The sequence below is a fragment of the Pteropus medius genome, unplaced genomic scaffold (assembly GCF_902729225.1).
Source record: "Pteropus medius unplaced genomic scaffold, Ma_sr-lr_union100, whole genome shotgun sequence".
Lineage (NCBI taxonomy): Eukaryota > Metazoa > Chordata > Mammalia > Chiroptera > Pteropodidae > Pteropus > Pteropus medius.
In genome coordinates, this window is record NW_024354498.1 from 5116375 (window position 1) to 5131564 (window position 15190).

General features: G+C 37.2%; 1 protein-coding gene across 3 annotated transcripts in view; it reads right to left on the reverse strand.

Annotated features, from left to right (window-relative positions):
* Window positions 1-15190, reverse strand: part of NHS (NHS actin remodeling regulator) — a 335830-nt gene that overhangs the window by 25264 nt on the left and 295376 nt on the right. For all 3 annotated transcript variants that reach the window (XM_039852308.1, XM_039852309.1, XM_039852310.1), the window contains one exon: window positions 14674-14807. In XM_039852308.1, the coding sequence (XP_039708242.1) occupies window positions 14674-14807 (134 nt within the window). The remainder of the gene's footprint in view (window positions 1-14673; window positions 14808-15190) is intronic.

Below are 15190 nucleotides of genomic sequence, written 5' to 3' on the forward strand. Positions count from 1 at the left end.
TCTGGATGGCAGAGATTATGGCTCACTCATGTTTGTATCCCTATAGTACTTAATAATAGTAGTTGCCCGGTTAATTTTTTTTCAAAATATAGAAATAAATAAGAGGCCACAACAGGAGGAAGGGCATTCCAAGGGCATTGTTTGGAGAGTGCAGGACATTTTCTAGACAAACAGGTGTAGTTTGGTTTGGCTGAGGTCTAAGGTGTGCGGAGGATTTATGGGAAATCCACTTGGGAAGGTAAGTTAAGACCAGATTGGACAGATGCCGGAGAGTAGGACTAAGGATTTGAACGTATTTCTTTAGGCAGAATGGAGCAATTGAAGGCTTAGGATTAGGGAAGAATTTGTATGCCAAAGGTTGTCGTACCAAGGTTAGAATTTTTCTTAACTGGTTTAAAGGAGCAAATTAGATGAGATAAAGGGACACACATAATATGAAGCAAGAGAGATTGGATGGACAGCTCCATTTTGAGACAGGTCGTAAAACAACAGAATACTTCTGAGAGAGCTTGCAAAACCATGGAGATATTTCATAAAAGCAAAACAAGACCTGTTTGGGACACTGTGGTATGTGTAATTCTTTTGCAGTAAAGGAAAGGCTTGAGCAGTGTTTCTCAGTCCCAGCTCTTATAAATCAATATCTGAAATCTCTAATACGGACCTATGGAAAACGGGGAGGGGAGAGGCTGGATAAGATTAAGATAGAGCTGGGGATGGGAAAGACAGTGAGTCAGTGAGAAGGTCTTTATCCTAGTGCAGGTCAAATACTATTGAAATACCCCTTATACCAGCTCTAGTCTTTAATCCTCTTTCCTGGCTCAGAACTCCATTCTCAGTTTTCTAATTCTTCTGTAAACTACTTTATTTTTTTCTCAGAAGCTGTTTTATCATAAGACCTAATTTTTCTTCTTGATAGAAAATGGAAGTATAAACATGGTCATTGTTTATAGCAGTGGACTATAACCACAGAGGTCTGGGTCCTAATTTGAGTCATTTCCTCCATTTACTTCCCAAGAAGGCTCTTGGAATGTCCCTTGTCCTCCTAATGTACCTCCTTAGTAAGAAGAAAAGTATGTTTTGACAGGTTTTTATTTTAAAATCCCTGGATGCCACAGTGTGATAAGTTAGGGGACCACTATCGGCCTATGGAATGACAAAAAATCCCTGATATTCTTTCCTAGCTACTTTTATCAAGTCTGAAAAAGAATATAACTGTGACACAATGCATTGTAATGAGTTAACTAACTGTAAATCCTGATGATGAGGATTTAGGCCTCAGTGCTCCTCTGGAACCTGATTAATTGTTGCTTAATTAATTGAAACTTCTGTGGGATTCTTGCCAAAAAATGTGTAATCTCAATCTCATGTCAAGCATCTTCCTCTAATACCACAGAGATCATGAGACATTTTACCCCTTCGTCTCTTATGAGGCTTGCGGAGGGACACTTGGTGAGACTGCTGGAATCTCTCACTACATTGAGGAAGGATGACATCTATGCCTGCACATCTAGACATCAAGATCTAAGCAGGGACTTAGACTTTAAGGGTCCCTATGAACCTGACTGCAGGCTAAATGCAGCAATAGGAGATGTTTCAGCTCAAGTGCAGACTCTAATCAGTAGGGGCTGTGTGGATTATGTGGTAAAGAGTATGCAACCTATTGGAAATGTCTGCTTTAGGCTTGCACAGGAGAAGACTGCTATAATCTATCGGGAATGCCTGTCTTAGGCTTACACAGGGGAAGAACAGATGTATGTTCCAAGAATTTGCAGATTTGGGCCTGGACCAATGGATCTGACTGATGAGAAGAGATGAGCTGGACATTCCATTCAGAAGGGGATGAAGATGAACTGCTATGACAAACTGACTCCATACTCTGAAATGGGAATCTATGCCATGATGGTGCACTAGGGGCAAAGAGTCATATACTATGGCAACTCGTAATCATCTTAGATTAAATTCTCTGTGGTCTTCTAAATTTTACTATTTAAAGACATTCTGGACTAAGCATTTCCTGATCATACTTAATATCCATGGCTAAATGTGTGTGTGTGTGTGTGTGTGTGTGTGTGTGTGTGTGTTGTGTGTAACTTTTTATTTTGAAATAATATTATATTTACAGAGAAGTTGTAAAAATAGTAGAGTTCCCATATACTCTTTATCTATCTTTTCCTAATGTTAACATCTTACATAACCATAGTTATGTATTTATTGAAACCAAGAAATGAACATTAATAAATACCACTAACTAATCTATTAACTTTATTTGGATTTTGCCAGTTTCCCCACTAATGTCCTTTTCTGGTCCTGGATCCAATCCAAGATCCCATATTTCATTTAGTTGTCAAATCTCCTTAATCTCCTTCAATTTGTAATTGTCTCTCAATCTTTGCCTTTTATGACCTTGACACTTTTGAAGAATGTTGGCCAATTATTTTCTAGAATGTCCCTCAGTTTGGAGTTGTCTGATGTTTTCTTGTGATTAGATTGAGATTACACATTTTTTGGCAAGAATCCCACAGAAGTTTCATTTCAATGCACTGTATTAGGAGGTTCATATATAGGCATGCCCTATTAATGATGATGTTAATTTTGAGGGTGTCTGCCAGGTTACTGCAGCTACCGAGTTACTATTTTCTCTTTGCAGTCAGCAAATATCTTGTGGATATTTAAGACTTTAAGACTTATGCAAATATCCTGTTTCTCAACATAATTTTACCCAACTAATTTTAGCATCCATTGATGATTAATGCTTGCAAAAATTGTTACTGTCATATTTGGCTAATGGTGATTTTTTAAAATTCCGTTAATACTTCTACACTTATTAATTAGAATTCTTCTGTAAGGAAGAGCTACTCCACCTCATGTATTTGTTTACTTATCCCAACTTACTTAATATCAGTATAGACTCATGGATATTTATTCATTCTTGGTGTTATAATCTATTACTATTATTATTTATTTTATTGCTCAAAGTGTCCCAGATTTGGCCATTGGGAGTTCCTTCAAGTTGGCTCCTGGGCCATTCTGACATACCCCTTATTATTTTTTTGAGCACTTTCTTGCTTTCTGGCATCTCAAAATATTCCAGGATTAGTTTATATTTTCTCTGGGCCAGCCCTGGAATAAATAATCTCTCTAAGGAACCTGGTTTCTTTTATTAGAGAATGATATTTACAAACAGGGTGTAGGCACTAGGTATGCTCAGTGTTACTAGAGTGTCATTGCTTCTAAGGCCCTCTCAGAAGGCAGAGCTAGGAAATATATGTTTGTGTACTCATACATGTACATATACACATATTTATTTTATGCCTATCTATCTATGTATACATGTATATAAGTATGTGAGTGAGTGAGCATATATGTATGACTTTATACTGATACTTTAGATTCTAATCCAAGGTCACAGGATTTATTACAGATGTCCCCTTTCCTTATTTGTAACTCCTTTCTCTAACAGTGACAAACTGACTGTCATTATCCACAACATATTTATTTACTTGCTCAATTCTAGTATTCATATAAAGTATTTCAGAATTTCTAACTCATTCTCCTGTGAAGAACAAATTTACCAACTAGAGTACAATATTTGAGTACAATTTCTTTTGTCTTTAGCTTTACACTGTTGCTTCAAGCACAGCTGCTCCCTGAGGAGCTCCTGCTTGAGGGTAGTGTCTGGGGCCTCTATGTTGCTGTAAAGGGAAGAGCTCAAGGAGATCAAGGAGGAGACTGGCTTTCCTACTGTCAGATCACGCACATCTATAGCCAGTTTGCCAATGTGGACAAAGTTGAAAAGGGGCTCTCAGCCAGGAAGATTTCCAGTGGATTCCAAAACTTATCATTGATCCACTGGGGGACTGGCTCATCAGTGCCTTTTTTTCAGAGGGAGAAGATCAAGTAAACATCCATGGATTCATAAAAACTTTGGCTCATTTTGACCCACTGAAGATAGTGCAAAGAGCAAAGATAAGAATGGACCAGAGCCACTCAACAGCCAAAGCAGCAAACTGTAGTTTGCTTTTTGACTATATGATTTGGATAAAGATGACCAGATCTCCTGTGATGAGCTGTTCCAGGTGCTATGCATGGTGGTTGGAGTGAATATCTCAGATGAGCAACTGAGCAGTATCACAGACAGAACAATCCAGGAGGCTTATCAGGATGGGTACGGCACCATATTTTTACCAGAGTTTGTTAAGGTTTTGGAGAAGGTGAACATAAAATGGAAAACAAGCATCCTATTTTTAAACTAAAAGACTGAAACTAAATTGTTCCTTGTTCTCTAGTATTTAAGAACTAGAACTTGAGAGTCTTCCTATCTACCAGCCCCACCTCTACCCTATCATCTCCTTTCTCCCCAGATACTGCTGTTTTTGCATGCCAACACCACGTGTACTCTTTCAACACAAACCTAACTTTGGGATAAACAAGGTATTACAGAATAGCATACCTAATCTATTTCTCTTCAGTATCCATTCACCAGTCCCCCATGAGTTCTCAATTCATGCCGAGAACCAGCCAGCAAGTTTTCACTGGATGCAGACTGTAGCCATGCTGCTTTCCCACCAGCTGGGCTTCCGCATGCTCCTTCAACCTTTCCCATATGTCCTTGCTTCCTGCTTCTCTGTCATCCAACCTACCATTCACTCGATCTTTTAGCCTTCCTGCTTTTTATTATATAGCCTCAAAGTCTCCTCTGTTCTACCTGACATTTCAAGCTATGCCTGTTAAATATATGTCTAATTTAACAAGATGGTTCTGTAGTTTGGCAGTTTTTATTTACCTTCATTCATAAATGAGCCTCTGAGGTGTTGTCTCCCCAGGAGCGTTTTGGGAATTAGCACTTCTCTCAGCAAAAATGTGACCATCTCTGGTCTCCTGCAGTTAAAGGGTTACCGAATGAAGATGTTCTTCTTAAAAGCTTCTTAAAAACTTGGTGTCGAACCAAGTTTTCTGGGTAGCTTGCCCAGGTGGCTTGACCTCTGGCCTCTGATTCCTCACATGTAGCGTATCTATATGGCTACTCTGGTTAGCACGGTTTTGGTTCTTCAGAAAATAGCCATGTGCTTACAGGTCTGCTCAGCTTTGAGGCACAGTCACCACCAAAATGGTTGCTCTGACAATATGCTTGGAGACTTTCTCATGGCTTTTTGAACAAGGAAGCTAGGTATCTTAAGAGCCTCCTGTATTCCCACTTCTGCAGCATGGTTCATGCCTCAGTGTTGCATGCCTTTGGATGCTTTTTTACTTCATATTTCCAAGTAGAAAGGTTAGAGTGATGGAGGTGCCTAACTTCTTTTGTCCAAGAGATTTAAAGATCATGTTCAGTATATTAAAGGTTTTGGCAAATGATTATTCTAGAAGCCATGGTCAGCTCTCAGTAGAGGTTCAAAACATTGATTGAATTGTCACATTAGCTGCCTGGTCACACTGGTTTCCTACTTCCTGGTATAATTAATCACTGCTAATCTCTTAGAAACACAGGGTCTGGCAATGGTGGCACAACCTGCGGTGGCATTATAGATCTTTCAGCAAGCCAGAGCAGCTTCTTTGTTAAGATCAGCTTAGTTTAGACCACATTGAATCAGGCTGTTGCCATCCTAACATCTGTCTAAGTCTATTCATTCATATATCTGCCTGTGGCTGACTTTCTGGCTCATTCCTTGTTTGCTGGCTTCCTTGCTTGGGAAGGAAGATGTGCACATAATTCTTTAGGAAGGGAATGGCTAAAGATCACCACCGCAAAGGGAAAGAACAGGAGTGGGGAACAGAGGAGGAGCCAGGCAGGATGGCTCAAGTATAAATGAGTGAGGAATTCTGTATCATTCTGGCTTTGTGATCAAGTGATGTAATATAAGGATTGTATAAAAAGGAAAAAATTATCTGATACTTATCTATTTGGTACCTCAGAGGTTCTTCGACCTGAATATTTAATGTTCCTAAGTTTCTGGCCTTTTTCTCTTTTGGTGGTATAGCAAACTATTTTAATCCACAGTTGTGGCTTATTGTTCTATTTAAAATTATATTCATCAACCTATCAATAAATATTTGTGTTGGAACAAAAATACTTCTTTTCAAAGTTATTTAGGTTAGCTATTTTCTTCCCTACCTCTTTCAGTGTGGTTATGATATGCATTTGATAGTTAGGTTTATTTGTTACTTTTTGTTTTTCGTTTTGTGTTCTCTCCATGTTCTGGTTGATGTTTGCCGCGTCCTCTTTCTACCCTACTGCGTGACAAGGTCCGGAGATGGGGACAGAGGCTTCAAGGAATGCATCGTCAAGAACGAGGACGTGGCATGTGTTTAGGGATAATTGGTTTCTTAGAAATGATTCTATTAATAGGGGGAATTTGGGTAGCACAAATTCTAGTAAGTGTAAACGCTATACAAATGGATTTCCTCAAAATTGGCTCTGAGGAAAACATAGTAAATTCCCCGCGTATGGAATCAGCTCTAGTCACCCTGACGTGTCCAGAATGCATAAACCCTTTATTTGAACAATTATTAAGGGAAATTCCTTTTGACGCGCCTCTTAAAGATATTATGAATAAATTATAACAAGCTGAATTACTAAAACCAGTTTATACTCCTGTTACCATGCAGTTAGTAGAACAATTAGTAAAGGATAAGAAATTTACTCATAAGCCTGTGCCTACTATAGAAAGGCCTCCTTTTGTGGCCTAGTGGATAAATAGAAAACTCTGGTATCCACCTAGGGGGGCTAATAGTATGAAAAGATTACCTGATCTTCCTTTGCCTTATTCAGAAGCTTATAATAAAGATAGTATACATGTAGTGAATAAAGATAGAATTCATGTGCCTTATAGTAGTTTAAGTTTCATAGAAAGGCTGGCTAGGTCGGGATCTCCTTGGTGCTTAAAAACAAAGGAACAGAAACTTAGCTTATGAAAGCAGCTTTGTAAAACTGATTTTTATAAATATTTTCCTCATTACTGCACCAAGGAAACTTTTGAACAGCTATGAGAAAGGTTCAGCTTGAACTTTAGATATAGCATAAATCAAATAGCATTTAAAAGATTTCTTCAGGCAGAAAGAAGAACAATGTCTGCCCACAAGCCAATGCTTGCTGTTATGAATACATCTATCTATCACCTTTACTTAAATCAAACTGTATCTTACGTAATAGATATAATAATTAAAAGTTTAGATTGTTCCATCAGGTAGTTCTGTTCTAATGATTGAGAGAAAAATGTACTAGTTAATCATGAACATTAATAATAATATACTCTATAAGATTTTCTGCTCCGCCTAACCACAGAAATTTAACTCCCTGCTACCTTAACAACAAAGTATAATCAAATGCCAAATAAAAAGTATAAAAGTTGTACTCAAATCACAATAAAACGGAACAGTGTCACACCGCCTCGGAGCTGTGTAGTCGACTGTCTCCCGCGCCGACGCCTTGCCCACCTTCGGGGCCCCCTGGATCCTGTCGTGGCTGGACCGCTGACAGATGTTAATTATTTATTTATGGGGGGGGGTATGTTAAACATTACTTGGGTTCTAATAGTTAGAACTACCCCAAAAAATATATTCAGGGAAGTGTCTCTCTCCCTTGACACTACTACCTCCTTCCCATCCCCCATTCTTTCTATCCCATTCCTGCCCACCCCATTGTTAAACCAATCTCATTAGTTTCTGGTTTATCCTTCCCGTACTGTCAGTTTTGCTATAATGCTTGTTTATAAAAAGAAAATTTGTTCCAATGTGATTGACATCTTAGAGAACAATTTAAGCTTAATGTGAATTTCACATTTGCTTATTCAGGATTTCATGCATGAGAAATTCTAGGTGAATGCAGAAACTGTACCCAGAGGACCTGAGCTGTGTAAGAATACACAAGATGCACATACTTCAAACATCTCCAAGCTCCCCTGGTTTACCCTCTGTGTGAGAAGCCACACCCATCCACACCTAGGGCTATAACCTTTCCTCTGATTTTAGGGATGCCCTACTCTCACTCCTTTGCAATAACTCACAAACTGCAGTCCTCCTGATGCCCACTCCAGCAGTAACTGTCAGGGCTTTTTCTAAAGTGACACATCTATTGTTTTATGTACTTAACCATTTAACAAGTATAAAACTATGCTATTGTTTTGTTTTTTTTTAAAGAGGTTCCTATCTTTGTCGTCTTGCGTGTGTGTGTGTGTGTGTGTGTGTGTGTGTGTGTGTATGATGGAAGTTTTTACAGTATTGTGCCTGTTTTTTTTCACAAAGCCTTTGATTTTTATTGTGTAATTTCACATACTGTAGAGATTTTTAGGGATGCATATGTTCTATTATAGCAGAATTGACTAAATCTTTTACACAAATAAATGGATACCTATATATTTTCTTCTATACCTTTCTTTCTAATATGAAGGGTAGCATACTATAAACTCTCTTTCAGGCTTTGCCTTTTTCAGTTAAGAATATATACTGAAAATTACTTGTTATTAGTTCATAAATATCTTCCTTATGTTTTACAGCTACATAGTACTCCATTGTGTGAACGTCCTACAGTTTATTCCATCACTACATGTACATATACCACAGAAAAGGGCTAATATTACTAATCGATAAATATTTCTTAAGTATATCCATCTATGTACAGGTATCTTGGTTATTTCCAGGATCTTGTCATTGTAAACAACACTGCAATGAATAATCTTTTGTATTATTGGAGGTATATGTTTAGTGGGATTGCTAGGGCAAAAAGTAAGTGCATATGTAGCTTTTTTTAGATATCACCAAATTTCCTTCTAGATAGGTTGTACCATCAGCACTATATGTGCCTATTTCCCCAGTTGCACCAGCAGAACCTGTTGTCATGTTGTTTAATTTTTGCCAATCTAATAGGTGATAAATGATATCTCAGTGTTGTTTGCATTTCTCTAATTATAAGTGAGTTTGAACAATTTTTCTTAAGTTTAAGGAACATTTTTATGGTGTTTTTTTTTTAATTGTCTGTTCAAGGCTTTTCTCCCATATTTCCACAAGGTTTTTGCTCCTTTGTCTCTAAATTTTTAATAGATATTTATCAATTAGTAAAATTAGTCCTTTTTCTGTGATAGATGTTGCACATATTTTCTCTCGTTTTTGGTTTTTGACTTTGTTCACGGTGTTCGAGTATATAGAAATATTTACTGTTCGAATTTATCAATCTTTTCTTTTATTGACTCTGTATTTTGAGTCAGAGTTAGAGAGCCTTTTTCTGGATTGAGGGCGAAGAATAATTCACCTCTATTTTCTTTTAATACTTGTGTTATTTCATTTTTTTATGTTTAGGTCCCCGATCCATTTGGAGTTTAATCTGGTGTATGATATAAGATATGGATCTAATTAGATGGTTCTCAATTGGAGATGATTCTGTACCCAGGGGACATTTGGCAGTGTATGGAGACATTTTGGGTTGTCAAAACTAGGGGGAAGAGTGCTTCTGGTATCTAGTGAGTAGAAGCCAAGGATGCTACTAAACATTGCAAAGTGCACAGGACAGCTCCTACAGCAAAGAATTATCTGACTAAAAATGTCAATAGTGCCGAGGTTGAGAACCTTTGATAATTTATTTTCTTTTACCAAATGGTTACCCAGTTGTTCTAGCATCATTGAAAAAAACTCCATCTTTTGCCTCTGTGTTTTGAGATATTGCCTTTATCATATGTAATGTTTTCATATATACTTGGGTTGATTTCTCCATGTTGTATTCTATTCTACTGGCATGTTTGTCTATTCATGTGCCAGTATCACACTGTTATAATGATAAAGGCTTTAAAGATATTTTAATGTTTGGTAGGGCTAGTCACCTCTTATAGGTTTCCTTTCACAATGTTTTCCTGGCTATTCTTGTTATGTTTGTTTTTCCATAAGAACTTTAGTATCAATGGGTCTAACTCCATTTTTTAAAAGTTTACTGGTTTTATTGGGATTGTGTTAAATTCATAAATTAACTCAGAGAGAACTGACTTGTTTATAATGCTGAAACATTCTACTCAAGAACAGGAGACATCCTTCCATTTGAAGAAGTATAATTTTCTGTCTTTTACGAATGCGTTAAAGTTTTTCTCATATAGATTTTGTATGTTTCTAGTAAATTAATTCCTAAGTATTTGATCTTCTTTGTTATTGCTGTAAATGGATTTTTCTTTACCACTAGGTCTACAAATTGTCTATCATTTGTGTAAACAAAGGGTTTTGGGTTTTGTGTGTTTGTATTCTGTTGCCTTGCTGAATTCTTTTATTGTTTGAGTCAGTTTTATCATTAGGAGTTTTTTGGTAGAGTATCATACCATCTAGATATAAGTTTATTTCTTCTTTATCAATTTTTATGCCTGTAATTGATTTATTTTGTAAAATTGCATTGATTAATCCCTCTAGTATGATGCTAATCATAGCAGAGATAGTGGGCATATTTGCCTCATTCCTGATTTTAGTGGAGCTACCTGTGTGTTTCCCCATTAAGTAAGATACTAGCTTTAGGACTAAAGCACATATATTTTATCATCTTAATGGAGTATCACTCAATTCCTATTTTCTTGTGCCTTTTTATAAAGAACGGGTATTGAATTTTATTTTATTTTATTTAAAGCCTTTCCAGCATCTATGGAGATAATCACATGGATCCTCCCCCACCCTTAGATCTATTAATACAGTATATGATACTATATCCTGTGTTGAACCAACCTTCCATTCCTGGAATAAATCCCATTTAGTCATGGTATATTAACTTTTTAATGTGGTATTGTGTTCTGTTTGCTAACATTTAATTTAGTATTTTTTGCAGCAACACTCATTAGTGATATTGATCTGTAGTCTCCCCTCCCTTCCTCCCTTCCTACATTCCTTCCTTCCTTCCTGTCCTTATCAGGTTTAGGTATCAAACCTTTATAAAAGGTTCATAGAAGAAATGGAGAAGTTCGACTTCATTTTTAATGCCCTGAAACAATTTACAAAGCATTAGTATTATCTGGACTTTGAAGCCTTAGTAGAATTCTTCTGGGAAACCGTCTGGGCCTGAAATCATCTCCTTTGCCACACTTGATGATGGAGGACTCCCAGATGGGCTTTAATTAGGAGATACCCCTTGAATTTTCAACTGACAGAGGGTTTTAAGTTAAATTGGCTGGTCACTTTCCTGTGAGTTCATCTTGGAGAATTTTTGATATAAATCAAATGTCAAGAAACCAAGCATCCCCTCTTTCCACTTATAGGAGCTATGAGGCTACATTGGAGCCATTGCCATATGTCACCAGACAAATGACACTGTGTTCCTTAAACATGTTACCTATCCCAATGCATCCTTAGGATTTCATGACAGTGCCCTGGGGTACTTCATCACACAGTTTGGGAACCAAAGGTATATAGCCTTCCAGTCTTTTTTCCTATGCATGTATATATACATACACCCATATACGTTCATAGATTTTTTTGAGATCACATTATACACTGTTTAAAAATCTGATGATAAAATATATACATTTTCCATGTCATTATATTCCTCTATAACACTATTTTTGATATTGCATTCTATCCTATGACTATATCAGAATTCATTAAACTAAGTCTCTATTGTTGGACTTTTAGGATATTTGTAATTATTTTTCCTACTGTAAACAGTGTTTTGATGAACATCCTAGTGAAGAAATCTTTGCATACACTCTTGTTATGGCTTTGTTAATCCTAGATGTAGAATTGCTGGATCAAAGGTTATGAATATATTATAGTTTTGATTGCCCTCTGGAAAGGGAATGACAACTTATACTTCCTCCAGCCTTATATATAAGTATACGTTATAGGCTTTTCATTTAATGGTAAGAGATTTGTTAGAAGTAATTATGAATATAGATTGAGATATTCATGTATTTTAGGCACTATGCCAGGCACTTTCATACACAATTTAATTGTATTTACATAAAATTGTATTAAGTCTTCTTAATAACCTTGTAAAATTGAAATTATTATCCCCATTTTGCAGATAAAGAAACTGGGATTCGGATATAATATCTTTTTCCAAATCACACAACCAAAAAGTTGCAAAGACGAAATTTAGACCCATAATATTATCACTATATCACTGATACCTCATGGACTTGATTGGCTAATAATATTAATGATGATGATGTTTAATACATAATGAGTGCATATCATGTACTGGGTACTATTTACATGTATTAACACATTCGATCCTGATTTCAAACTTATGAGGTACTATCTACATTATCCTCGAGACACTGAAATGATTAACTTGCCCAGAGTCATACAGCTAGCAAATGGCAGAGCTGGTATTCAAATTCTGGCAGTTTGGCTTCACAGTCCATGCCATTAATAACCAAAGTACAATATAACAGTTTGTAGAGTTGTGAAAGATTGTGTATCAGACTCTCATTATGAATGGTTTTTTTAAAGGAGGAAAAACAGTTTACCTAAAGTCTCATAGATAAAAGAAGAATTGTTGTTTAAGAAAATGTCTATACAGCAATTTGGCTGTAAATTTCCTGTCCCTATACCTGCATTTTTTTCTCTTATAGCAATATATGGCCCGTATACTTAATGCATAGAACTATGTTCTAGTCTGAGTCAACTCCAGGTCTGAGGGATATAATTTGAATGAAAAATCCTCCAAATTAGTAGCTGATGGATGGTCACGGGGATGGGAAGCACGGCATAGGGAATGCAGTTAGTATTAATACATTGGCTAGGTGGAGGAGGGTCAGGGAAGGAAGGGAGCAATTGGGGGGGTCGTTTTACTAACTATATAGATATCTAACCAATGTACTGAATACTTGAAACTAAAATTTAAAAGCAAAATCCTCCAATGAACCTGGTGACCCAAACTCAATTGAACAAATGAAATAGTTAAAACTTCCCCAGCTTACTTAGAAATATTAAGTATTATCATTTGAAATGGATAAATTTTCTGAAGTTTATATATGATCTAGACTCTGCTCTTATTGAAATTTGTTGGGTAAATGAAGCACTCTCATTGCTATTCATTGTTTTAAGCCTTTTCCTATAGTCTTCCTTTGGTATTTAAACATTATTAAAAATTATGCAGAATATGATGAAGGGTAATATTTTTATGTCATTTCTGTAAATGCTCAACATTCTTCTCTCCCATCTCACCCCCCTCAAGAAAACCAACTTAATGAGCCACAAAACATGTATAATGAATGGGAAAATATTTTTAGCATTTTATGCAGAAAATGCCTCATTAAAAGCAAATGCTTCAGCAAGCAGATTTGAGGTTAATATGAACTTTTGTTGAGCAGGGACTTTTATGACAAATCACTAACATGTGTAACTGCTCTATATAAAGACCAAGAAAGCCCTAAGAAGATCTTATCTTCTTTTCTTATCCCTAAGCAGCATTGCAGCAATGTAGTGAGTGTGACATGGTACTCGGTAGACACTTCATGAGCCTGAAGGACATGAAGCCTACCATCCAGCTGCAAGTAGGGAAAATGTTTATGTATTGTCCAATATTGTTCACTGTTTTATCTGGATATGTTATACCATGCAGATTAATTTAGATGAAGTCTGTTCATCCGGATGTTTGGCATCATGTGACCAAAATAATTTGCATCTATTTTGCATATTATAAAAGCCATAAGGGTGCAGGGTTTATAGTCATACGTAACAAATTTAATTTCAAATAAAAACCTCAACATATAACCACACTGCTGTAACTTCTTAAGACTTTGGGCTTCAAACTAGAATGACAAGAGAACAGGGGTCCAGCCATTTGGGTAGGCAGTGTGGACTGATTTGATCACAGAAACCAGAGCTAATAATTTTAGCAATGCCCTGCTCAGAGGAACAAAGTGCTCATTTGTCCCCACTGAGGCCCGAGAAGGCACACCTGGGGATGGTGTTAGCAGTGGCGACTGATAGTGTTTGCAGGTGTTCTGAGTTGATCTCAGCTTCATCATCTGTGATCCATGCTTAAGGCTTGGGCTAAGTGATAGCCATACCCACCCAGGCAAGGCTGAAATCATCAGCAGTGATGACATCACTCTGGTAATTGGTTACTCTGAAGGACTAACCTCCCTGATATAATGAGGAAATATGAAATGATAAGATGAATTATCTTCAAATGGAAATTTTTCACATCATTTCAGTTCTTTCCCAGGTTACCCCACTGAGTTAGGCAACCTATCACCTGACTAAAAATAATAGTAGTGACTGTAGAAGTTTACATTTATTGAGGTCTTACTCTGTGCCAGGCACTGTGCTAAGTTCTTTCCATGCTTTATCTCATTGAACTCTCAAACACTATAAGCTAGGTACTATTCATACCCCCATATTACAGATGAGAGAACGGAGGGAAAAGAAGGTAAGTAACATGCCCTAACTCTTTCCGCTTGTGTGCAGAACTAGGATTTGATATGTTTCCCCCCTGATTTTAGAGTCCTTAACTATCATTGCTTTACTGCATTGTGCAACCAGTTAACTAAAAAAAAAAAATCACACACACACAATAGTATCCCCAGCCTATTCTAAAAAGAGGCATTCCTTTCAGAAATGAAAGGGGAGAAAATGAAGTTGTTCCCAAATACCTATGATTTGTTCTCTCAGGCGGCCTGGCCTCCTTCACTAGGAGGGAACTGACTCTCAAGACCCACTTGTGCTTCCTGATGAGCAAGGACGTGGCTGCCAGCTGGCCACCAAGCTTACCGTTAAGAAGTGTCGGTCCTTGACTTCGCGTCTCCTCTGGCTGTGAGCTGGGGGATAGGCTGGCAGTGGCGGGGCTGCAACAGAAAGGGGGACAGTGCCTCTCTGCTCTCGGCGATCACTTCGGCTTCGATGTTCTGGGGGCAGAAAAAGCAATAATACAGAAATATACTTGGCATTTTAATTTCTCTTGTTCCCTTGGGAGGATGAGCAAAGGGCTGGGAAAAAGCAAGGTTTTGCTAATCTAGTTCATTTGTATACCAAATAAAATTTTCAGAGTGGCTCTGAACTAAACTTCCATTTCATGTTACTATGAAGTAGGACACATACATTTTAGTGGGTCCATCTCATCATCTTTATACAAGATGGTGCATCTTGAGTTTGGAAAAAGCAGTATATTTCTCAATGTGCCTCATTTTAAAACAAGATGAGCAAAAAAAATTTTAAAAATCCAGAACAATGGTGGAAAATGTGCTGACATCGGTGCTGGAGTGAACGATAGGCAGAGACACACTAGAGC